Source organism: Ambystoma mexicanum, chromosome 2q, assembly GCF_040938575.1.
Source record: "Ambystoma mexicanum isolate Mex_15411 chromosome 2q, UKY_AmexF1_1, whole genome shotgun sequence".
Taxonomy (NCBI): Eukaryota; Metazoa; Chordata; class Amphibia; order Caudata; family Ambystomatidae; genus Ambystoma; species Ambystoma mexicanum.
The window spans coordinates 1,309,508,335-1,309,535,379 of NC_090924.1; the positions used below are offsets into that span (position 1 = coordinate 1,309,508,335).

General features: G+C 47.6%; 1 protein-coding gene across 2 annotated transcripts in view; it reads right to left on the reverse strand.

Moving 5' to 3' along the window:
- The window catches only part of NGLY1 (N-glycanase 1), a 520,539-nt gene that overhangs the window by 63,452 nt on the left and 430,042 nt on the right, over positions 1 to 27,045 (reverse strand). For both annotated transcript variants that reach the window (XM_069648769.1, XM_069648767.1), the window contains exon 11: positions 8,590 to 8,767. In XM_069648769.1, the coding sequence (XP_069504870.1) occupies positions 8,590 to 8,767 (178 nt within the window). The remainder of the gene's footprint in view (positions 1 to 8,589; positions 8,768 to 27,045) is intronic.

The window sequence follows — 27,045 nt, forward strand, 5'->3', positions numbered from 1 at the left end:
CCTCTTCAGACATGAAAGGCAGCAGGTAGGAGTTGTTAGGTAAGAATTAATGCAGTCACACTGTGTGAGACTACACAACGCTTATCTGCTTGGTATTAGGTAACCCATCTTTTGGTATAGGTCTGGACTACACAAGTTGGTAGTGTGACTGAGCAGCCAGGCCTATCGCAAGAGGGGTAAATATGAGCTGTAGAGCGGTACAAATGAAATCCATAAACACAAGTAGCAAAGTAAAACTTACACTCAAGGTTTCAGTTATAAATAGTTATTTAATTAACATCAATTTTTAAATAAGCGTTCTTTAAAAAGGCAATTAATGTAACAATGTAAATATACTTTAAAATTACTTTTCAGAATCAGGACAAGTTAATGGATAATCTTTGGATACGCTTCTTACACAATACCTACACCGTGAGGTTACTTTAATCACAAAGGCATTTATACATCACACTAGTTAAACTTTGCAGAGGTTGCAGAAAGGTTCAGGGAAGGAAAAGGTTAAACGGGTTCCCAATAAATGTGAGGACAACTAAATCATCCAATGAAATCTAGACACGCTTTTCCCAGCAGTAACAGTCTACAACAAGTAGCCACCTATGAGGGACAAACAATATCAAAGTCAATGGAATAGAAGAGTCTTCAGGGAGACAGGACAGACAAAGTTAATTGGAACACATTCTATGGAGCTGAGGCACTTCATAGATAAAAGAAATCTTGCGCAAAGTTAGAGAGTTTGTAGAAAATCCTTGTAGGGTCACCAGCTGTTTAAGCCTGTGAGAAAAAGAGTTGGAAGTATGCCAATGCAATTCCCAACTGAGAAAAGCACAGCTAAAAGGCAATAAGGTAAGTACCCAAAGCCTAAACAGTACCTCTGGTTTGAAGAAGAGTGGTCCAGCTGGATTCTGTCTTGCTACAGTGGTGCAGACCCTTGTTCCTGAGCCTCAGTCGTAGGGACAAGAGGGACGACGGCTGGAGGGCTCCTGTGGCGGTACTTGGGAGGTTGACAGCAGCTATGGGCTCTTTTCGGTTCAGCGGCACTTCGCGGTTTCAACACTTAGCAAACAGCACCATTGCGGATCTCGGATACCGGTTGGGCTTCCTTCACTCTTTGGGTCCTGCACACTGGTGAGGGGACTCGGGATCTGGTCGTCCTGCTTCTGGAGGGTCCTTAGGAGACTCCTGGAGCTTCTAGCCGGATTTGTTAAAGCATCAGACGTGTCACTCATCTACGGATTACTCAACACCTGGCACGCTGTTCTTACAGCAACAAAGTAGTACAGCCAGTCGGAGAAGATGGTCCAGTTGAGTTAGTCTCAGGGTTGGTTGGTCCCACTAACCCAAGGGAGAAGTTGTCCTTTCCGGAGCTTCTCTGTCGAAATTAAAAAGGAGTTTCAGCACAGCAGCAGGGCTTCACCAGGCAATTCAAAGGACAAGGAGGAAGCAGCAAGCTTTGTTCCTGGTTTCTTCGTCTGGTGTTTCTCCCAGTAGTCGACTCTGCCTCTAGTCCCAAAACCCTTGCCTTTTAACCCTTTAAGTGCCATGGGTTTTCCCCCTCAGTGCCAAGGCCTTTTTTGGTGATTTCGGTATGTCGGCATTCAATGCCTTGTAACTTTGTTACATGAGATATCTCGGCCAAATTTGGCCCCTTTGTTTCCTACATGTAGGTGGTGGTAACGCCACCCAGGAATCTTAGGTTGCTGTAGGGGGGTTAAAGAAAACCAAAAAGGGCGAAATTTTTGTGTTTTTTCAAAAAATGCCAATAAAATGATGTACAAAGAAGCCTGCGATTTTTCCTTGTAGCTAGGAACAAATGGTTTGCTGTGGTGAATTCCCCAATTTCCTGGCTTTCAAGAACAGGTTGAGAGGAAATGAAAAAAAATTATTTTGGTGTGGTTATCAACCGTTTTGTTAGAGGTAGGCGATTTTGGCTATTTTTCCCAATTGGACATGCATGAATGGAAAGGAAGAAAAGGGTAGGAAAGAAATTGGAGGACAAAATGGCATACATTTCTGAAAAGTAGACAAAATTCCAAGTTTAGGAAGGGGTGATTTGCGCATGTCGGGCAAAAACTAGGTAGGGGAAAATGTCTCAAAGTCCTGCCACTACCACGTTAAAACTCTTAGGCGCATTTTTCCATACCTCATTTCCCAACAGACTCTCTGCAGTCCAATCAATTGTTATATCAAGACTGGACTACGCCAACCCCTCTACCTCGGAGTCCACGCATTCCAACTGACTAAACTACAAAGAGCACAAACTGCTACTAGCACTTGGCCCGAGAGACCACATCTCCCCAGCCCTCAAAACTCTGCACTGGCTTCCGGTCGCCCGAGGGGTGACCTTCAAAACCTTATGCATTTCTCACCGAGCACTGCATAAAACCGGACCTCAATATCTTCAAGACAAACTAAAACCCTATCACCTTGCACATATTCTAAGATCAAGCTCAGCTGGCATCCTAGTCATACAAAAGCAAACTCAGTCAGGTTAGGCGAATCATCATTCTCAGCCTTGGCCCCCACGCTGTGGAACACACTCCCACCCCACATCTGACTTACTGAAAACCTCATGTTTTTCCGCAAACTACTGAAAACTTGGATCTTCCCCTAAAACCGACACAAACTCAATCTAACTCAAACTGGATAACGGCATCTCAAAGACTTTGCCAAATGCTAGATCATTAATAACAATGCAGCATCATGATCCGAGCAAAAACAAAGTTGATGGCTGGAAGGTTTAGACTGAATCTTAACCACTGGCATTGCTCGGGGTAACCCTCCAGACCATCGTTCTTCGCCTGCCAAGCCAAGCCAAAGGGGCAGTCCAGCCCGAACTGCTAGGTCACATCCCTTCTGCACGAGACCACAAGCATCCCCAAACATGTTTCACCCTTGTTGGGGCTTATCAGTGAGGAGCAGCGTGGGTCTAGCAAGAAATCATAAACCTATTGATTAGCTAAAACCAAATAGAATGAGTAAAAAGGATCAAACCTGCAAAGTAGATTAAAAGACTAAGTTGTATGAGGGCAGTAAAGTGGCTGAATTTAATGAAATAGACAGATGAATGTAATGGACAAGAGGATAATGTGGACGTGAAGAATAGAGTAGATAAAAACATTTCAACTAACCCAAACCACTAGGATCTCAAATAACAATAAAACAAACAATACAACATCATGATCCAAGCGAGAAATCGAAAACTAATAGCCTCTAATGCAAACTAAAAGGACAAACAATAGAATGAGTAAACTAGATCAAAGCAGTGAAGCGGATATAAAATAATTGTACGAAAGCAGTAAAGTGGTGGAAATTAATGAAATAAATGAAATGATTGCAATGGACGAAAGGAACAAAATGGACGAAAGTAATAAAGTGAAGAAGATGGAAAGATTAATACAGGAGACGGATGAGTGCACAGACAGATGACATGGATTGCATGAGTGCATGGTATAAATAGAAAGTACACGAGACGGCTGTAGTGCATGGGACAGATGGAGAGCACGGATTGAGTGCGTGCGACAAGTAACATGGGACGAACCGATAATATAGGAGTAGTGAACGAAGTGAGTGGAGCGGGTGAGTGCGTAGAGCGGGTGAGTGCATAGAGCGGGTGTAAGTGGATAATAGTATGGTGAGGATGTAGGGTGTGAGTGGATAATAGTATGGAGCGGATTTAGGGTGTTGAGCAGATGTAGGGCGTGTTGGTGTTGAGCAGATTTAGGGTGTTGTGCAGAGGTAGGTTGCGGTGGTGTTGAGCCGATGTAGGGTGTTGAGCGGATGTAGGGTATGGTGCGGAGCAGCTGTAGAGTGCAGAGCGGGTGTAGAGTGCTGGAAGAAACGGGTGAAGTAGCTGGAATAAACCGGTGTAGTAACTGGAACAAACGGGCGAAGCTGGGTGGTAGGAACAGTCAATAGACCTGAAAGACCAGATATTGAATATGGACAAGACGGGTAATGTACGAGGAAGGAACGGATGAATATGTGGACAAAATGTGTCAAATTTATTGGAGAACGATTGTTGAAGTATGTGGATTGAACAGAGAAAGTATGGGATTGGAACGGGTGAAGCATATGAGTGGAACGAATGAACTGGCTGGAACAGACAAAGCGGGTGAAACAGACAAAGCGGGTGAAACAGACAAAGCGGGTGAAACAGACAAAGCGGGTGAAACAGACAAAGCGGGTGAAACAGACAAAGCGGGTGAAACAGACAAAGCGGGTGAAACAGACAAAGCGGGTGAAATGGATTAATTTGAGTGGAGCGTGGTGAACAGGGTGAAATATGTGGAAGGAACGGGTGATATATATGGAAGGAACGGGTGATATATATGGAAGGAACGGATGAACGAGCGTAGAATGGGTGAAGTGGGTGGAACAGGTGAAATGGTAGAACAGATGGAGTAGGTGGATGAAAGTGTGATGTGTCTGGAATCGTTGAAGTCAGTGGCACAGGTGAAGTGGGTGGAACTGGTGAAGTGGGTGGATCGGGTGAAGTCGATTGAAAGTGTGAAATGGGTGGAACCCGTGAAGTGGATGGAACGTGTGAGGATGACGTATGTGGATGGATGATGCATGGAGAAAGGTTAACAGGGGTAGAACGAATGAAAGGAGCGGTGCATAAAATGGTTGGAGTGCACAAAATGGCTTGGAATACATGGATCGGATTGGAGTGCGTGGAATGGATTGGAGTGCGTGGAACGGATTGGAGTGCGTAGAATGGCATGACTTGCATGGAATGGCTTGGAGTGCATGAACGTTTGAAAGAGCATTGAAACGGACGGTTTTGAGTGCTTGAAACGGTCGCAATGCAGAGAACAGTCTTGAGTACATGGAACGGATGGAGTACACTGAACTATTGGAGTGGGCTTGATTGCAAGCACCTAAGGTAAACCACCATATCACATCTACACGCTTAATCTCTTCTTTACACCACCGCTCAACTAGAACACAGCGATACTATGACACCATTCGGTATAGCTGTTCTCATACCATCATTTTGCTTCATACTGCCCATCACCCTAACTAAACACTGCTGGTTACACACCCTCCAGCCTAGACGTTCTGCACATGGCCCAACGCAGCCAGAATCGGACTGGATAACAACCTGCCATAACAAACACATACTCTTGATCTCTCAATCACCCACCTACCGCTAAGAAGCAGCGGTCACACGAATACCACACCAGCTGCACACATATCCAGTGCACACACGCACCTTTTGACTCCCTCTACTTCTCTCTACTGACTTGAACTTCGCTTCCCGAGGGCGTTCAACCTACCAGCGCCTTGAGACCATACCAATGCTACATAAGGCGCTATATAAATGCAAAGTAACATAACATAACAGCTGCTCGGTCAATCTGACTCCAACAGGGGCTTTTTGAACAAAGTGCTCAGGTAGGTTCTGGGGACGTGGGTGCAGCTATGGGCTGAGAGGAGATTGTTGTCTGGGAAGGTTTTTCTCCACAACCTCTTGATGCATGTGCCCATCTTTGTCCTGGTCTTTGAACAGCTTGACCTCTACCTCTTTCATTAAAGGAAGAGTAATATTGCCCCCTTCAACGTTTTGATGACGGTTGCTACTATTGTTCACCGGTTGCTGCCCCAAAACCGACCTAGGGCGAGTTTGGACCTTCTCTCCTTCAAGGCCTTGTACATCATCGATGGCAAGAGCCACACTCGACAGCGTCATGGGCCTCAGCAAGATACCAGAGAGAAAGTGTGTGCAAATCAGTCATCAGCCTCTCCCAATCACAGTATGCACACCGCTTGAAGCCGGTTTTCGGTGTAGCCACCATTAAAGATTCACAAAAATACGACGGGCATCAAAGAAAAATAATTCTCTGAGGCAAAGTGTAACCATTCCGCGAATGTGCTGAGCAAGTGGAAAAACAGAACTGATATAACGAAGGAGCAGTGTGTGTGCTATTTAAGTCATCATCAACATCACATCTAGACGCAGGAATGATAACAGTTGAGGGACATAGACGCCGATGCCGCACAGTGCCCCCAACTGTCGAAAATATTTTCGGAGAACTGCAAAGCAGGAAACGGATATCTAAGATGAGGAATCCGTGGGAGTACACAATCCATTCGAAAAAAGCACTTTCAAGTGGTATGCATGGGATCTTGTTGCCCATCAGAGCCTCCTGTACAAAGAAACCGTTTTTGGACTGAGCAATGCTCTACCGCCAGATAATCCACTAGGGGTATACCAATTGGGCATCCGTTGGGGATACAAACACCTGATCAATACAAAGGTAGGTCAAACCGGTTTAGCGCCGAGTTGAGGTCTAGGCGGCCCTCGTGCCCCTCTTCAGTCACATACTGACTTTGTATGGCAGAGAAAGGGCAGAATGGCAGTCGGTTATATGCATGCATGAATGTTCAGAAACGAAGGTCCTCTAGACTGTGTGAAGAAAGCACAGAAGCTAGGGTTGTCACTTTCTGATCGGTACCGACAGACTCTCCAGCCACTTGCACTGAATCTACTACACAGATTTTCCTTGATCTAGGACCAAGATATGCTGCTTGAGGAGGAGTCAGCAGTCGCATGCAGGACAGGCCTCTTTTCAAACTGCGTATGCTGGTGACCACTGTTAAAGAACTGTGGTGACCTTTGTGCAAATAAAGCATAAAAAGAATTTGATGGAGATCGCCAATGGAATGTACCGTGTGTCAGCAGCAGATGGGACATATGCATTCGATACATGCCATGTCAGCGAGTTAGAGCAAGCAGAAACTGATCAAGAGATGTATGAAAATAAAGAAAAGTCAAACAGACTCAAGTGTCTTATTTTCTTTCTAAAAACAAAGCAAGCATGTGTGGAAAATCCCCACATACTTCAACATTGAGAGTCCTATTGGTTAAGAAGCATTACACATGAAAGACCGTACCCAAAAACCATAAAGAAAAAAGGATAAGAAAAGCAGTGACTTTACTAATGAGCGTAAACACAGGAACTGGTAGTCTGGCTACTTAGCTAGGATGGACTGGGTAGAGTCAGGCGCCTGGCGAGCGAAGGGCTATACACTTATAGGGGTGCTGGGTGTTCTAAAGTCTATAGCAAACATTTTAAATTAAAAAAAGCAGTTTTACAGAACGACCAAGGTGCCTTTGACACTTTGGATCATCCCTTCCTCCTTCAAACTCTTTCCCCTCCTTGGATTCTAGGACACCATACTTGTCTGGAAGTCCCATCCACGACTGCTCCTTTTCCATCTCATGGGACATTCAACACCTTCTGTCCAGCATCCCTTCCTGCGAGTGTTCGAAGGATCAGTCTTGGGTTCTCATCTGTTCACCCTATATACTTCCTCAATGAGCAAACTAATTTCCTCCTTTGGCTTTAACTATAACCTCTTCCATCACAAAACTCAGATATTCTACTCCTTCTCAGTCACCACTGCAATCTCTGAACGAATAACCAACTGCCTAAATGCCAACTGCCACTGGATGTTGCTACGCTGCCTCATGCTAGATCCTTAGAAAACTGCATATTTCTGCCCACCACCAAACCAACTTGTTCCTCTCCCATCTCTTTCCCATCAGAACCCCTCACTCCTCACCCATGGATCACAACCGTGGGTTTATCCGACCGTGACCTGAATCCAGTTCATCATAGCCACTGTCACTGCAGCTAGACATTGGAAAATTCTCCCACACCTCAAGCACCACTCAAATAAAACCCTCATCTGTTAGCCCGCAAAGTAGACTACTGTATAAGCCTACTTCTTGGTCTATCTCTAGTCTTTTGCTCCCCCTAACAAAGTCCTCAACTTTGCAACACACACCCTTTTCAACCTATCCAGATCCTCTCCCACCATCTACCCATCGTCATGACACTGGATGCATTTCACTGAAAAATTACTCTTTAAATTCATGCTACTAGTCTAAAATACATCTGTAGTTTTGCTGCTCACTACCTCAACCAAGGCATCTCACTGTACTCTGCCTCTGAAGCTTTCTGATCCGCCTCCCTCCACACAATATCTGCTCCTCCTCACCCAATGTCCCCCCCCCCGGTTTCGCTTCCTCTTCCTACTTGCTCCACTGGAAGTCTCTCCCCCGCGGCCTTCAAAGAGTTCTCTTCAGTGCAACTCTACAAAATAAGGCCCAAACTTGCTGCTACCAATGAAAGGAGCATTCCAAAGCCCCCACCCTCTAGCCAAACTGCCCAATCCACCTCTCCAGCTTTCTGACATCAGGCCTAATCTCTGTAAATATGTAATTACTGGCCTCAGGTCCCCAATGTTAAATGCGTTATAATAGCCAGTCCTTTCCCCTGGTTTAAGTTCCTTAAAGCCAACAATCCTCTTAGGTATAGGCACCTTACCCATAGCGGTCTGTACTCTTATTGCCTACTTTGTAAGTCACATCTGTTATTTTTAACAGCCCATTCTTAAATAAATACAAATGTACTGGCTCAATCATATTCATTATGGCCATTCTAAAAACATTTATAATTTATTCAGGGGGTCCCGACCCTAGTCGTACTTTAAAGGTGGATTTTGAATTTACCAAGCCCTCTATTAAATCACTTTACAAAGAGACTTCTCCTTAGGGAAAAGTGAAATGCAAGTACTAACCTCCGATTAAGGCAACCTCTTTCGTGGAAGAACGCAGCCACCACTTTACTTGCCCACTCTCATATGTTTCACTGCTAACTAGAACAGAAACATTTTCAACTTTCAGACCAACAGAACCAAACTCAAACTTCCAGCTCACACTGGAGGAGGAAGATCCTTCACTGCGTGCCAAGTAAACCTGTGGGGAAACAAGAAACAAAAGAATTTATCAGTCAATGTCAAATTTCAAAACACATCCTTTCCCCCAAAAACATGTGCTCCCTTTCCTAGAAATTAACATTTTGGGTTTTCAAAATTTTGTAAAGATATTACAACTGCTACATGAACACAATCACTTAAGTCTCTACCCAAACACAAAGAATGAAATACATTTGATGACATTTTCGACTTTTCCCAACATCCTTTGCAAAGCAACTAAAAATTTACAATGAACATAGTGTACACCACTAGACCATTTGTGGAAGACTCGTAGACTTCTGTTTAGACCAATAACATTATAACTTTAAAGCAATCAACAATTACAAAGACAGATGACCTCACTTTTCTTCTGTGAGATCTAGACTGGCTGTCAGTTGCAGTAATGCTACATTTGTAACCTTTATGCCTTGCTTGGGAAGTTACCTTTCATTATCACCGGTCTGATTTGCACAGCCAATCCAGTGTTGGAAAATACAGGTTGTCCTCCGTGGTACAGCATTCTCATGCATTCTGCTAGTACAGCACCACCTCTTCATTTCCCCTGCTCTCCCCAACCCTTACACCCCCTAACAATTCACTATACTAACCTTTACCTGGATCGTCACTTCGACACCATGGAAAATGCTGAAAAGGGGCTCTATAGAAAGTCCTCTTTAATGTTTCCCTTAGCGGCCCATCTTCAGCAGGGAACACTTTCTTTGATGGGACACTGCACACAGCAGAATTGCATCAAATAAAGTTTTAAAAAGACCTCATTAGAAGCTACATCTTCCCATCAGTGGTAGTCGAGTACTAATGGAGATAATTACCTGGCCAATGGGCCGAAAGTCACACCAAATATACAGGTTTTCTAGCTACCCCCTACAAGAGGGGCAGCAAGGGAAATGTAGGACAATCAAGGCGAGATGAAAACCTCAGTAGAGTGAAAGGAAAGACATCCACTAAAGCGTTAGTTGGAAAATCTGGAAATCCTACTCCATACGGTGGCTGGAGATAGCATAGACTTAAAAAAGTGCTGCAGAAAGTGCAAACCACGTCCAGCAACGGGAGCAGTACAAACTACATGTACTGAGTTAGTGGGGCTTTGACGTGTGGGAGTGCAAAGGTAAAACCAACATACCAACGTCATAATATCACACCATCACCCCTCAAAGCTCAAACCCACCTCTCACCATTACCGACAGCTGTGCAAGCTTCTCATCCAGCGTGCAACTCTCGCCAGACAGCTAGATGGCCACAGAGATCCGTTCCGCAGACAATGAGCAGCAGGGAGAGCCAACAAAGAGCATCCAGAGGAGCTGTAATGGCACCTTAACATCCCTAGTGAACGTTTGCACCATAAAAGAAAACCCCCCAAAAAAAAATCAATTATATATATAGTGAGCAAGCGGTTTGTTAACGCGAAATGCGTCGTTTTTCGTGTTATTTTGTCTGTCCTGGACATTTTATTTATTAAAGTATATTTCTTTGCTGACAAATCCATGGTCTGCTGCCTCAGTCTTTTGCAAGGAATTTTGTATGCAAAAGTGCTTCCGGGAGTGCCATCCACGTTCCCTGCACCTTGGTACAGAGACATTTACAAATACATATATACACACATATATATTGTAACGCTCACCTGATTCCGAAGAGTAAGATGTCTGCAGATAGAAAATATGGGATTAATGAACTGGGGTTATTGGGTGCCTCTCTCTTCTTCCCTTTCTCTTCTCCTGTAGAACCCCAAAGGTTAACGCCCTCACCTTAGGTAAGTGAACGCCGAGCTCTCCATCTGCCTCGGGGCAGGGTGCCGTAACCAGTTTCTTCACTGGATAAGGGTGCAGGCCTCTTGACCTCAGAGGACTGCTGTCCGTCGTTAACTGCACGAACGGTAAGTTCTGGGCACTTCAAATGTCTTAAAAGTCTTTTGTAATGATATCTCTTGTTTTGCAGGGTTCCGGCGATGGCGGATGGCAGGCTGATGAGAGTTGAGGATCGAACCCGCGTGAGGAATAGAAGCGCCTGGAAGCACGTAAGTAAGCGCTTGTGCCTGCTTCACGATGCGCACTAACTGTCCCTTTTATCTTGCAGGTACAAGTTCGGAGCTTTAGAGAAGCTGAAGGGTGCTGGAATACCCACTGGATTCGGCGTGGGAAGGAGTAATGGCACGTGAGTAATAAAGTTGCCCAATGTCTTTAAACGCACCTTGTTTTGTCTTTCAGATGCGGGATGCAGCGCCGAAGGCCTCCGGAGCGTGCGAAGAGCTGGTAAGCTTTTGTCTTTCAGATGCCGGAATGCAGTGCGAAGACCTCCGGAGCATGCGAAGAGTAGGTAAGCCTTTGTCTTTCAGATGCCGGAATGCAGCGCGAGGCGTTGGTGACAGCCGATTGACCAGGTAAGAGATGCGCTGCCACTGAAGACCGTAGTGCTAACCTGTTCTTTCTTTGTCTTTACAGGTGCGGCTGAAGACTGGATTCCAGGATGGTAAGCCTTTGTTCCCTTAGGCCCAGGATAAGAAGCAGAAGACAAATGAGCGTTCTGCTGCAGAGAATGCAGAATAACGCAAAGCAAGATTCATCCATCGGGTGTGTTTTAAATAGCCTCCTGTAGTGCTTAGGTGTCTCCTTCCACAGCCACACCTAGGTAAGAAAAGAGTTCCTGCTTTCCAGAAGAGTTCCAGTGTTCTGAACCTAGGGAGTGGCTCCTGCCCCACCCAACAGGAAAAGTAGTCCCAAACAGAAGAGGATCAGGGGTTCAACTGGCAGGTAAGTAAGCAGCATGGTCTGATGCAGGTAAGTCCACCCAAGCATTATGAGCCCGGCGCTTCCAGCGCTGGGACTGGGAATCTTTATGAGCCTGGTGCCACTGGCGCCAGGACAGGGTCCAAAAGGTCCCAATTGGGACTGGCTGGCACTCGGAACCGGGGTTATGGGTCTGCTTCCAAGGGAGTCGGGCAAGTCCTGATCTTTTGGAAGCAGATATCATGACAGCACCCCCCCTCAAGGCCCATCCCAAACCGGGCTTCTCCGGGGGTTTGGGCTTGTTAGGATATGTTCGATGTAATCTTTTGATTAGACGAGGCGCGTGGACATATTCTGCAGGCTCCCAGGATCTTCCTTGGGGACCGTAGCCTTTCCAGTCAATCAGGTAAAATAGTTTAGATTTGGAGATCTTGGAATCCAGGATGCTTTTGACTTCAAACTCGAGTTCTCCATCAACTAGAATAGGTTTTGGAGATGTAGTTAGTCGGGTTTGAGGTTGCACGGGTTTTAATAGAGAGACGTGGAAGACCGGATGTATCTTCATGCGAGGGGGCAAGTCTAACTTGACCGCTACTGGATTAACTATGGTAGTGATGGAATAGGGACCAAGGTATCTTGGGTTGAATGTGCGTGGTCCTTTTAGAGGTAGATATTTGGTGGATAACCAGACTTGATCTCCTACTTGATATTGGGGGGCTTCCTTCGATGTTGGTCTGCACTTTTCTTGTATTGTTCTTTAGCCCTTTGAAGGTGAGAAACGGCTTCCTTAAAGGCTTGGGTGATTGTAGAATGCAGGTGGTCTACTGCTGGTGTTCCAAGATCTTGGAGTGGATCCAACTCCGAGGTTCGAGGGTGACTACCGTATAAAAGAAAAAACGGGGTCTTCCCAGTTCCCGAGTGGACAGAGTTATTGTAGGCATATTCCGCTATCCAAAGGATATCTTTCCAAGTTTTTTCAGTTTGTTGTAGCATGCAGCGCAAATACTGTTCCAGAGTTTGATTGGTCCTCTCGGTTTGTCCGTCGGTTTGAGGGTGGTGGCTGGTCGAAAGTCTCACATCAATTTGAGCCGACCGACAGCAACTTCGCCAAAAATGAGAAATAAATTGACTACCTCGATCCGAAATTAGAACTGAAGGAAAACCGTGCAGTCAAACGATGTTTTCGAGAAATTCTCGGGCCAGAGTTGCTGCTGTTGGTAAGCCTTTGAGTGGAATGAAATGCGCCATCTTGGAGAATAGGTCCACGATTACTAGGATCGTATTGTATCCGGAGCATGGAGGTAGATCGGTGATGAAGTCCATAGAAAGCGTATGCCAAGGGCGAGGCGGGATGTCAATAGGGCGTAAGAGGCCGGCTGGTTTTTCCTTTTGACTCTTGTTTTGGGCGCATACTCCACAGGACATTATAAAGTCTCTGATATCTTTTTTCCAAGACGGCCACCAGAAGTAGCGCTTGATCTTTTCCGAGGTCTTGGTCATACCGGGATGTCCTTCCATTAAAGAATCGTGATAACAAGAGATTACCTTTTTCTGTAAATCTGTGCTGGGCAGGTATAACCGTTCTTGGAAATATAATAGGTTGTCCTTCACCGTAAAGTCCTTTCCCTGCAGATGCCAATTCTGTATGTCTGCTGGAGTTACCAGTAGCCTGGCTTTATCCTTAACTTCCTCTATGGATTGTGTGGCGATTACACCTAGAATTCTTTGTTCGGGAATGATAGGTACAGGTTTAGGATTGATCAAATGTTCTTCCACTCCCATCCGAGAAAGGGCATCAGCTTTACCGTTTTTTGTACCAGGTCGATAGGTAATTACGAAGTCAAACTCGGCCAAGAATAGTGCCCAACGGAGTTGCCTAGAGGATTGAGCTTTTGCGGTTTTCAAATATTGCAGGTTTCGGTGATCTGTAATCACAGTAACGGTGTGTCGGGCCCCCAGAAGATAATGCCGCCAAGCCTTAAAGGCGGACTTGATAGCTAGAAGTTCCTTATCAGTAATAGTGTAATTGATTTCAGGAGGCGAGAATTTGCCGGACCAAAATGCCACGGGATGCAACTGATTGGTTACTGGGTCCTTTTGTGATAGAACTGCCCCCATGGCAAGGCTCGAAGCATCAGTTTCAACGATGTAGGGGAGTTCTGGGCGAGGATGTTTTAAGATCGGTGCAGAGATAAATCTAGTCTTCAAATTCTGGAAAGCTTGTTCCGCCTCGGTAGACCATTCAAAACGTTTGTTTTTCTTTAACAAGGTGGTGATGGGCTGGACTATTCGAGAGAATTCGGGGATAAACCTGCGGTAAAAGTTAGCGAAGCCTAACATGCTTTGAACACATTTTACGGAGGATGGCGATGGCCATTTGAGAATTGCATCGACCTTCTTTGAATCCATACGCACTCCGCTAGGTGATAATATGAATCCCAAGAATTCAACTTCAGCCACGTTGAAAACACATTTTTCCAACTTAGCGAAAAGTTTGTGTTGACGCAATCTCTCGAGGACCATTTTCACGTGTTTCCGATGTTCAGTTTCCGATGAAGAATAAACGAGGATGTCGTCAATGTAAACAACAACACACACATCTATGAGCTCTCTGAGGACATCGTTCATAAAATATTGAAAGGCGGCCGGGGCATTGCAAAGTCCGAAGGGCATGACCTGATATTCAAATAGCCCATATTTGGTGCGGAAGGCCGTCTTCCATTCATCGCCATCTTTTACTCGTACCAAGTGGTAGGCTCCTCTAAGATCCAGCTTTGTATATATGCATGCTTTTCTGACTTGGTCCAGGAGTTCAGGGATCAAAGGTAACGGATATCTATTCTTAACGGTGATCTGGTTCAGGGCGCGATAATCTATACAAGTTCTAAGGTCCCCTTCTTTTTTTGGAACGAAGAACAAAGCTGAGGAAGCAGGGGACTTGGAAGGACGAATAAACCCATTCGGTAGGTATTGATCCAGGTATTGTCGGAGGTGAAGATTCTCAGGCTCGGTGAGGGCATAAATTCTACTACAAGGAGGAGTAGATCCAGGTATTAGGTCTATCTGGCAGTCATAAGACCTATGAGGAGGTAGAGAGTTAGCCTGATCCTTCCGGAAAACATCTTGGAATTCTAGGTATTCAGGAGGTAACTGGGGAGCCTCCGAGGAAATTGCTGCCAGTGCAACACCAGGTCGAGGGTGACAAGTAGAGACACATTCTGGAAACTGAACCGTTCTTGCTCGCCAATCGATCTGAGGATTGTGCTTCTCTAACCAAGGAATTCCTAGAATAATCTGGAACTGAGGGGCCTTGATCACATCGAACACGATCTTCTCATGGTGTCCATCTTGACTTACTAGCGTCACTTCTTGGGTGGTATGCGTTACTGGTCCGGAGGCTATCTCCGTACCATCCACCGTAGTAATGACGTCCTTTACAGCCTTTGGACAAAGAGTCAGATTCATCCTCAAAACCATTTCATGATCCACATAATTGCCGATGGCACCGCTGTCGACGTAAGCTTCAATCGCATGTAATCGATCCGGATGTTCAGGGCTAATGAGGACCATAGGTATCACGAAATGCGAGGTCACGGAACTGGTTTTAACGCTCGGCAAGAGGACCTCTATTCTTGTCGGGCGAGGTTGTTTCCCTGCTCAGAGTTTATGACCCTGGTAACTGCAGCTCCTACTGCCTTCTTGGCTGGTTTCACCGGACAGTCTCGAAGAAAGTGCCCCGAGTTTCCGCAATAGAGGCATAATTGCAGCTGTTTTCTCCTTTCCCGCTCCTTTTGTGTTAGTGGTCCTTTCAGGCCCCCTATTTGCATGGGTTCCCCGGAGTCTACTCCTTTGGTAGGAGTTGGTGGTTTGGAAAATACTCGAGCATCAAACTTGGAACGATCGGCCTTCCTGTTCTGCAGTCTGTGGTCAATTTGAACGACTAAGTCAATATAGTCCGAACAGTCTTGCGGGGGATTCACTACTTGGGCTAACACATCTTTGAGCTCTCCACGTAGACCTCTATAAAACAGCGTAATCCTTTTGTCCTCAGGCCATCGAGTTTCCATTATCAGTCTGTTGAAAGACGCAATATAAGCCAAAAGGTCTTGATTACCCTGTCGCAATGAAAGGAGCTCATTGTCCAAGGCCTGCCCCTGTGAATGTCTTGCAAACAGTTTTTCCATACTGAGCTGAAAAGCTTGAAAATCATGGAGAACCGGATCATCTTGATTAACTAGAGGGATCGACCAGTCTGCCGCATTGCCACTAAGGTACGAAAGCACGAAAGCTACCTTAGCTTGATCAGTTGGAAAGGCTGCTGGCCGGCATAAGAAGTGCAACCGGCACTGATTAATAAATACTGCAAACCTCTTTGGGTCACCAGAAAATCGTTCGGGCGGAGCCAGAGGTACATTCCCAGGTAGGTTGATCTGCACTGGGTTCGTAGAGGATGTTGAAGGAAGATTTGCCCCTGATGCGGGTAACGGAGTTTGTCCGGCTTGTGACTGTAGCAATTGTCTAGCGAGATCGTCTGTTCGCTCCTTGGAAATAATCAGTTCCCTTCTTAGAGCATTCGTTTCCTGACGGGCTGCATGCACTTCTGCTCTTAGTTCCCCAAGTAACTGGGCTAGCTGGTCGGTATCCGAGGTTTCTATAGTGCCTGGGTGGGAGTTTTGCGGTAGGCTTTGCGTTCTGTAACGCTCACCTGATTCCCGCAGAGGCGCCGGTCTTGACTGGGTGAATGCCGTATCTTCAAAGGTGATGTGTAACACACGGTTGGCTCTTTGGGCTGGACCTCTGTGCACTGTATGTCTGACTCGAAGAGTAAGATGTCTGCAGATAGAAAATATGGGATTAATGAACTGGGGTTATTGGGTGCCTCTCTCCTCTTCCTTTTCTCTTCTCCTGTAGAACCCCAAAGGTTAACACCCTCACCTTAGGTAAGTGAACGCCGAGCTCTCCATCTGCCTCGGGGCAGGGTGCCGTAACCAGTTTCTTCACTGGATAAGGGTGCAGGCCTCTTGACCTCAGAGGACTGCTCTCTGTCGTTTACTGCACGAACGGTAAGTTCTGGGCACTTCAAATGTCTTAAAAGTCTTTTGTAATGATCTCTCTTGTTTTGCAGGGTTCCGGCGATGGCGGATGGCGGGCTGATGAGAGTTGAGGATCGAACCCGCGTGAGGAATAGAAGCGCCTGGAAGCACGTTAATAAGCGCTTGTAGTCTGCTTCACGATGCGCACTAACTGTCCCTTTTATCTTGCAGGTACAAGTTTGGAGCTTTAGAGAAGCTGAAGGGTGCTGGAATACCCACTGGATTCGGCGTGGGAAGGAGTAATGGCACGTGAGTAATAAAGTTGCCCAATGTCTTTAAACGCACCTTCTTTTGTCTTTCAGATGCGGGATGCAGCGCTGAAGGCCTCCGCAGCGTGCGAAGAGATGGTAAGCATTTGTCTTTCAGATGCCGGAATGCAGTGCGAAGACCTCCGGAGCATGCAAAGAGTAGGTAAGCCTTTGTCTTTCAGATGCCGGAATGCAGCGCGAGGCGTTGGTGACAGCCGATGGACCAGGTAAGAGATGCGCTGCCACTGAAGACCGTAGTGCTAACCTGTTCTTTCTTTGTCTTTACAGGTGCTGCTGAAGACTGGATTCCAGGATGGTAAGCCTTTGTTCCCTTAGGCCCAGGATCAGAAGCAGAAGACACGATGAGCGTTCTGCTGCAGAGAATGCAGAATAATGCAAAGCAAGATTCATCCATCGGGTGTGGTTTAAATAGCCTCCTGTAGTGCTTAGGTGTCTCCTTCCACAGCCACGCCTAGGTAAGAAAAGAGTTCCTGCTTTCCAGAAGAGTTCCAGTGTTCTGAACCTAGGGAGTGGCTCCTGCCCCACCCAACAGGAAAAGTAGTCCCAAACAGAAGAGGATCAGGGGTTCAACTGGCAGGTAAGTAAGCAGCATGATCTGCTGCAGGTAAGTCCACCCAAGCATTATGAGCCCGGCGCTTCCAGCGCTGGGACTGGGACTGGGCATCTTTATGAGCCTGGTGCCACTGGCGCCAGGACAGGGTCCAAAAGGTCCCAATTGGGACTGGCTGGCACCCGGAACCGGGGTTATGGGTCTGCTTCCAAGGGAGTTGGGCAAGTCCTGATCTTTTGGAAGCAGAGATCATGACATATATACACACACATACATATATATATATATATACACATACATACACACATACATACACATATATATATATATATATATATATATATATATATTCAGTAAAAAAAAAAACTTTGTTAAAGGGACGTTATGGTTCAATGTAAAACCAAAAAAACCCTGAAATTCGCTAGGTGCTTCTATACGCAGATCACCTACTTTTAGTCTCAGATCATGGACCTTCGTTTAGGGAATTGCTTTTAACTTTGCAACTGTTTGGCCACGTTTCAGACTATAAAGGTAACCGGAAAGGGAAGTATTGGCAGAAGGTGGGTTCAATTATTTGGGCATTCATGTTACCAGGCAAGTTCATTACTGGCCTAATATATTCAGTCTAAGCAAGCAGAGATTAATACACAATGGCTTAATTGGGAAAGGCTAAATCTGATGTTATAATGGGGAAATTAATGTAATCAAGATGTCCCTGCTTCCCAAAACCGCTGTATATTTGCAGTATGCTCCCTCTTCCCCTCTCGAGCGAACTGTTTGTGATATAGATGGGGTTTTCCACAATTTCCATTGGGGAGATGGTGGGAGGTCCGTGATCCCAAAAGATTTTATGAGGCTTGTACACTTGGGTGTCTTTGGTTTCCCTAATATTGGTCTAGATCATTCTCACTACGCATCTTACATATCTGGTTAAGGGACAATGCTGCTGATTGCCCTAACTGTTACTATTGAGAGGCGTTGCGAGAGTTGTGGCGTAAGGAACACATTACTTACCTGTAACTGTGGTTCTCCAGCATGGGTCTGGCATGGATTCACATGCTCATGAATATTCCCTGTCAGGCTGGGAATACTCAGTAAAGAAAAAATCAGTTTCAGTTTCACTTCTGAACTGTCTTTCTCCTAACAACCAATCACTGGGTCATACTGCCCTCAGCCAATGACTGCCCTCTACCTAAGCCCCTCCTCTGGCAGCCATCTGCAAATTTGGTAGCACATAAAGTGGCAGTAGGACAAAGAGAAATGCCGCAGAGGGGTAGGCGGGAGGGTTCACATGTGAATCCATGCCAGACCTATGCTGGAGAACAGTTACAGGTAAGTAACTTGTTCCTTCTCTAGCATGGGGTCTGGCATGGATTCACATGCTCATGAATAAAGAATACATAGCAGTACACACATGCACATCCACGGGAGGTGGCAAGGCTCAACATTAAGCATCTCAACATAAAGCATCTCTTACCTCCTCACCAGGCTCACCTTCAAGCGAACGGGTTGCGCAACACTGCTTGGCCGAATCCGGACTGCTCCCTGGAATCCCCGTTGATGCAGTAGAATCTCGTGAAGGTGTGCCAGACAGGAACGCTGTAGTTGCAGCGATCGCTCTGGTCGAATCAGCTCTCTGACGGCCAGGCAACGGTCAATTCGCCAACTGGTGACAATGGGTAATGCAGCCGGAGAGCCACCTGGAAATGGAAGCCTTGGAGAGGGCCTTCCCATGGTTTACAGGGCCAAAGTTCACAAAAAGTGTCTTACAGAAACTCTTTGTGCGGCCCACATGGAACTTCAGCGCTCTAGCCACATCCAGCGAGTGCAAAGTCCTTTCAGCCGGCGACAAAGGCGTAAAAACACAGGTAACACCAAGGGCTCGTTTAGATGAAAGTCCGACGGCACCTTGGGTATGAAGGAGGAGCACCACCCTTGTGTTGTGAAAAGTCAAGTAAGGTGGCATACAGGACAGAGCCTGAATCTCTCCCACTCGTCGTGCGGAGTTGATGGCCACAAGGAACGCGGTCTTCCACAGCAAGCTTCAGCGCAGCCAAATGCATAGGTTCGAATGGAGGACCCATGAGCCTAGTCAGCACCAAATTGAGCTCCCAAGCCAGGGCTGGAGACCGGGGGGAATTAACTGAACCGTCCTTTGGCAAACTCCCTGACCAGACGGTGCGACCACAACGATGACCGTCCCGGAGATCGGGTGTAGCGGGAGACAGCTGCCAGATGAACTATTATGGAGGCATGGGCCTGTCCAGCTTTGGCCAGTGTAGGTGCCTTTCCACGGCTTACTACGTGTGAGAGAAAATAAAATAACCAACACCACCCCTATCGGGGAAGGAGGCACTGAGACCCGGCTGCAAGAGTTCAAAGGATGGTTTATTTCCCCAGCTAGGAAATAACCCAAAAAACCCCTTCCAAACATTTACATCATACTCGTATATATATCAATTAAAGTAACTAACAAAAAATACTAAATGGACCCGATTGGCCAGGCGGTGTGCTGCTGTAGGTGTGGGTGGCATCTCTTCCTTCCGATTGGCTGAGTGGCTGACGAGATGATGGACGTCAAATATCTTGTGCTCCACACAGGTCAGGGTCCGGTCACTGTGGTCACTACCTAAGCTAATATGTTGCATTCGAAAAACACTAAATAACAAATTATCTAAACATTTTATGCTACTTTTCATTTTCTCCACAAGTCACACATAGTAATTATTGCCAGTACAATTGGGTCATTTGTGGTTTTAATTATTCTGCATGTAAAAAGAATCAAGCTGTGTTTCACATATCACCTAAGCTTTAGACCCATTAGTATAAGTAAAAACATATATTGTGGTAAGATGCTTAAAGTTAGTAGTGGGTGTGTTGGGTGGGTTTCGCAGCACAGGCGAGGGTCTGGCACTTGAAAGAAATACCTTACAGGTAGCGCAGGGTCAGGATGGCAATAAATTGCTCTAAATGGGGGTGAGTGGCTTGCACGTTTATGGGGACGAACGAGCAGAAAGTGCTTAGCTCATCCTGGTTCACATGCTGGTTCTCAGATGAACAGTGATCTCAGAGGAAGAAAACTATCATATTGGTTGTTGCAACTTTCTCCGGCTTCAGCGTGAGAATGGGAGCGCAGAACTTTCCTTCGCAGGGGGAGTGCAAGGGTGGGGGCCAGCCAGCTGCCTGTGCGCCTTGTGTGTGTGTCTCTGTCCTTGGCTGCTGCAGTGGAAGGGGAGCTGAGCATTGCTGTACTATCGCAGTGAGGCCTGTTTACCCAAGATGGAGTCGAAAGGGGGCACAAAAGATGGATGCCCCGTGTCCTGCTCAGTAGTCCCATCTATGTAGCAGTCAACCGTGGTTAACTTTACATAAGGGCAAGGGTCAATCCCACTACCGGAGGCACGTGGTCCAAGCCTCGTACTGAGGAGTGTACGGCGCGAGGGGGCCTGGGGGCCCCTCACTCCCATACACCAGCGAGAGCAAATACATCAGTACCTGAGGAGAAGTGACTCGTAGAAGGTTGATCTTCTGTGCACAGCACCAAACAGCAAACCTATTTGTGTCTGTAGCCTTTTAGTGTAGACGAAGCCCGGGCCTTGGCAAGCACCTCCTTGCAGTCCAATGGGAGATTGTATCCACCAAAATCTGATTCTGCAGGAACCAGGCCTTCAGGTTCAGTGATCCTCGGTCGTGGTGCAGAATTGCACCTCCTTCCTTGGCGAGAAGATCTGCGGCAACACTGGAAGCTTGACTGGAGGGGATGCTGACATGCTGAGAAGGTCCGGGTACCATATCTGTCTCGGCCACGCAGGTGAGACGAGGATCATCCTGCACCAGGACCGTCTGAATTGATTGATGAGTCGAAGAAGCAACGGCAACGGAGGGAACGCATACAGAAACAGGCCATCCAAGGGGAATGAGAATGCGTCCCCCATGCTCCCCGGCTGGGGAAAACTGCTGGCGAACCTCCGGCACTTGGAGTTCGTCGCAAACAGATTGATCTGGGGATTGCCCCATCGTCGGAACAAAGATCCACTTGGTCCTGCTAAAGCTCCCATTCTTGGCAAGAGCGCAGCTTCCTGCTGAGAGAGTCAGCGACTATGTTCTTCACTCCTGCCAGATTAAATGGGATGGGTAATATCCCCTGGGCAACGGCCCAGTGCCAAAGGTCCTGTGCCTCTTTGGAGAGCGCCGGGGACCTGGTGCCCCCTGCTTCCTGATGTAGAAAATTGTGGTGGTGTTGTCCGTGAAGACCCGTACCACCTTGCACTTGAGGGACGGAAGAAAGGACTTGAGGGCCCAAAACACTGCTCGCAGCTCCAACACGTTGATGTGTAACGTCCTCTCCTTCGGTAGCCACAGACCTCTTGCAAAGACTTCCGGTGTGCGCTCCTCATCCTTCCAGGGAGGCATCCGGCGTGAGCATCTCCTGATGAGGTGGGGGTCTGGAAATCCGTGCCTGCAGACAGATGTGCATGCACTTCCCACCACTTTATCGCTCGACGGAAACTCTCAGCGAGAGTGATCTTGCTCTCAAAGCTTCCCAACACTTGAATCCAACGGGCGTTGAGGAACTCTTGCAGCGGATGCATCCGTAGCCCGCACAGCAGAATGAGGTATATGCATGACCATGTCATGCCGAGCAGGGACTTGACGGATCTCGCCCTTGCGAGCTTCAGGGTCAACAGCCGTTGTACCTTGCCCAAGATGGCCACTATCCTCTCCTCCGACGGAAACACCAGGGACACCACTGTGGTGACTCGTGACCCCAGAAACAGCACGTCCTGCGATGGCACAAGCAGGACTTTGCATATTTCACTGAGAACCCGAGATCCGTCAGGAGCTGGACGGTTCTTGCTGTGTGTTCGACGGCAACGTCCCTTGAGCTTGCCTAGATGAGCCAGTCGTACAAGTAAGGGTAAACGTGGATCCCTCGTAGAGGCAGCTGCGCTGCCACCGGCACCGAGCACTTGGTGAAAACCCTTGGCACAGACTTCAATCCGAAGGCAAGGGCCTTGAACTGATAATGTTGCCCTTGAACGACAAAGCGCAGGTACTGGAGGGGGCCCTTGTGTATGGGGATGTGAAAAGAGGCATCTTACAAGTCCAGCGAAAATAGAATATCCCCCTCTTCCAGCTGTCCTAGCACGTGCTGAAGAGTCACCATCCAAAACTTTTGAGACTGGATGTACTTGTTTAGACAGCAGAGGTCTAGGATGGGCCTCCAACCGCCGGACTTCTTGACAAGGAAGTAATGAGAGTACACTCCGGAGAACCGGTGCCTCTTTAGGACATGCTCTATCGCACCCTTTTTTGAGCATGGCCTGCACCTCCAGCATAAGCTGAGGGACGTGGTTTTCCTGCCTGACCACTCGTGGTATGCAGGGACACTTCCACTGGAACACTAGTGTGTGTCCGTGGGCGAGAGCGTCCAGCACCCAACTGTCGGTGAAGATGGTCTTCCACACGCTGACGAAGTTTGCTAGCCGGCCTCCCACCAGGGTGCACGGGTGGGGTCTGACGCTACAGCCGGTTCAATCCTGCTTTGCCGTCGAAGCGCTGCCTTGGGGGCTTTAGAGACGACAGCGTCCTCCTCCAAATTTGGCGCGACCCCTGTAGGTCTCCTAGGCCGATGAGCAGGATGGTTGCCAGTAGGACGACGCACCTCCACCAAATCCTTTGGAAGAACCTTGGGATTTTCCGCTGGAAGTCTGAAAGGACGGCCGTCGTTGAAGCGTTCCCAAGACACGAGCCATCTCAGTGTCTGCCTTCATGGCCTGAAGAGACTCGTCCACAGTCTTCCTGAACAAATTCTCCCTGTTGAAGGGCATGTCCAACACCTTCGACTGAACATCCTGGCGAAAGTTTGTGGCTCTCAGCCAACCCTGCTGACGAAGGCAAGCGCTGTTGGCCATTTTGCGGAACCCTGTGTCAGCGATGTCCGTGGCCACTGTAATGGCGTAGTCCGATGCCACCTCGCCTTCCTGCAGGATCTCCAGCGCTTCCACCCTCTTGTCATGGGGAAGACAGTCCAGGAGGGGAGCGATCTTGAACCAAAGCTCCCTGTCGTAACGCGCCACAATAGCAAGGGTGTTGGCGGCCTTGATGGTAATCGCTGCCGACTTGATAACTTCACCCCATGGCATCCAACTTCTTCCCCTCACTGTCCGGTGGGGAGCGGGAGGGGGGGGTGGAGGCCGAAGAGGAGGAGCCCGAAGATTTCTTCTTGGCTGCCGCCGAAACCACAGAGTTCGGTGACTTGGGACCGCAAACACTTGGGCTCAGAGTCCGGCTACCTGTATTTCTTCACATACCAGTCCCTCTTTGCCGGAGCCGAGGAAGGGTTCTTCATGAGGGACATTCCATCATTCCAAATGTCATCCAAGAGCGGAATCGAAGGTACGGTCTTCCTCTTTCTCGCGGCGCTGGTATAGGAAACCCTCTTCTTCTCAGGGACCAGCTGGAACAGCTCTGAGGCCCTGGAGATCATGTCGTGGAACGAGCTGATCTCATCGGGCGGTGAAGCCCTGGGCGGCGGACACGGGAGACCCTCCAATCTGCCGTCATCTGTGCCCCGTTGTCCCCGTGTCCGGGTACGTATCATCTTTCGGAGGCGGAGGGTGAACTCTTTTCTTGGCTGGGAGGTTCCGCCGATAGTCCCGTCGCCGCGGGAGGGGCCGTCGGCGCAAGAGGCATCCTCGTCTGGATCTTCGAGCATAATGTATGCAGAGCAGTGAGGAGGTCCACCGAGCTATCCCTCGGAGGTTGCTGAGGCGGTTGCTGGGGAGACTGTGGTGGTGGAGGCATCTGCGGCTTAGGCTGGCCTCCCAAGCTCCAACGCCCTGCTGCTCCTCATCGGTCTCCTTGTCGACACCTTTGTCGGTGGGATCCTTCCCGTAGGGCATGCTCTCGATGTACTGCTCCTCCTGGGCAGCCTGGACGTTGGTGAGCTCCTTTTCCGAGGAGATATCCGTACCCAGGAGGGCTGCCGTGCCCCCCCCTTCTCGGCGACCAAGGGGGATTTCGGGGAGATAGGCATCTTCTCCGGTGTCTTCTCGATGGGCTGAAAAGAGGACACCGTCCTGGCAGGCAGGGATACTCTCACCTTCGTCTCCGGCGAAGGCCACCACTCCTTCGATGGAAGGTTGGGCCTTCACCGTATGTGTCTGGGCCTTCACGACCTTGGTCGAGCCCGAGGCATTCATCTTAGTGGCCTGGGGGGTTGCCTTGGCTTTCTCCGTAGGGCCTGTCTTCTTCTCCAAGAGCTTGCCCGGATGGTCCGACTTCCTCTTCTTCGAAGATCCTGAGAGTTGGCTCGTGGTGTAAGGCACTGGAGACGCTGTACTCGCCCTGGCTGCCGGGGAGCCCGTTGCAACGGCTCTCCCGGTGACAGTGGCCTCGCGGTGCTTAGCCTTATGTTTGGGCGCCCTCAAAGGTCTTAGAAGGCTGCTCAGCTTTCTTCTGGCCAGGGGAGGCATGCTGCCAGGACTCACCCAGAGCAGGGGCCTTGGCCTGCAGCCACTCATTGAGACGCCTACGCTAATTGTTCATGGTGCAAGGCACCATCTCCTGACAATACGCACAATCATCTTCCACGTGCATCGGGTCCGAGTGCAGGCAGTAAAGTCACAGGGAATGTCCGTCGTCTGAAAAGACATTCCGTTGGTTGCAGCCGTGGAAAACCTTGAAAAGAGGCGCAGAGTCCTTCTCATCCACCATGTCCACGCGGTGTAGGCATTGAAGGAGCTTCTGGATTCCTCCAAGAAGAAACTCGAAATTCGCCCTTAAGGGGCGCTGAAGAATCTGAAAACGGGTCCACGTTAGTCGGAAGTTGGATCGATGGAGCTTGAGGCTCGATTGACCGAAAAAATAGAGTAAAACTCTTGAGGAAAAGCGCAAAAAGCAGTAAAAGCTTGAGAGCTACAGCACAGGGACTGCAAACACTTGAACATGCGGTAAAAATCTGAAGATGGCTGCCAGAGGAGGGGCTTCGGTGGAGGGCAGTCATTGGCTGTGGGCAGTATGACCCAGAGACCAGTGATTGGTTGTTAGGAGAAAGACAGTTCAGAAGTTATACTGATATTTTCTTTACCGAGGATTCCCAGCCTGACGACAGGGAATATTCATGAGCATGTGAATCCATGCCAGAACCCATGCTGGAGAAAATATCTTTTGAGCCTAGATTCTTCCCCATGGAAAAATCTTGCTATACAAATTTATAATCGTACCCTCTCCTGGTGGACATGGAAATCAGGTATTTGGAAATCAGGGCAAGGCTGCGATGGCGTGTATGCTTTCCTTTGAATTTTTGCGGTTTAAATATAAGTTGTGTCCTTCTGTGGCACATCGTTATTGTATGCTGTGTGAGACTTTATCGCCCCTGAAAGCTTTACATAGTGTCCCCACTGTTTTGCATTTGGCCAAGTACATGGCCCTTTCAGCTTCATTTTTGTATATGTTTCTTGCACCAGCAGATCTTAACACCGTGTCTGAACATGGTTGAGCTGCGTGGTGCTCAGATTTGGGATTTCAGCTTTCTGATGGTGAATGGAATTATGTACAGGACCCTATAGGTTTAAGCTTGATCTGGATTTGAGGTGCACCCAACAACAGATTTTGCATTGTATTGATTGGTCTCCCTGGAAGATGAAACAGTGTAAACGTGTTCACGATGATACAAGTTGCAATTGTAGGACGGGTGTGGGTACGATTCTACATATGTTTTGTCGTGTCCAAATGTCAAACCCTTCTGGGATGATATCCTCTTACGCATGGACCTCGTATTAGCTATTTTGTTTCTCCGCAGAGCCCCCCTCTCCCCCATTACTGTGTGTGTTGGGTTTGTTTCCCATCGGGTTTAATCTGTTCGTTGGCCTACTCTTCTGGGTATATAGAGCCCTTCTGGTGGCCAAGAAACTAATTTAAAATTTCTAGAAAAGTGACCTTAGACCCTCTGTAGATGGCTGGTTCCAGGACCTGTTGATTCTTTCGAGTACAGAAAGTAACCTATCAAGTCAAGAAGACGTCAGACAAGTATTCAGACACTTAAGGAGCTCTACGCTTAATTTTCTTTTTTTCTTTTCTCCTCTTCCGTTATTCCTGTTTATAGTTGATAATATGCAATGTTCTTGATATCGTACTGTTTACTTGTTTGAATCTCACAGTTGGAATCAATGTTGTATGTTTGGAAATGTAGCTGAAGTACCTAAGTGTCTGATAAAGACTGAGAAGGAAAATTCACACACACCATTTTAGTGTCCTATAAGGCTGCCCGGTTATGTTTTCTAGTTAGTTTTCTATCACAGAAAGGTGCATTGGGTCATAGGTTGTGCTGCTGCGTAATTTCTTTTTTGGCTGCATGAATATGTAGCCTTTTTACTCTGGTTGCAGAGTTCTCCCTAGGAAAGAGCATATTGGCTATGAAGGCATTTCTAAGTTCTATGACCTGGCTTACTTCTGTGTTCCTCTTTGTGTTGCATTGTTACTGTGGGAACATACATTATGGACGTTTTGCTTAAGTGAGCTTTGGCTCAAGAGTGCACAAAGACTTTGCTGGATGAATACAATTATGTTTAGGTTTGAAGGTCTCCCAGACAAATCACCATTTGCCCTAGAAAGTGGGATTT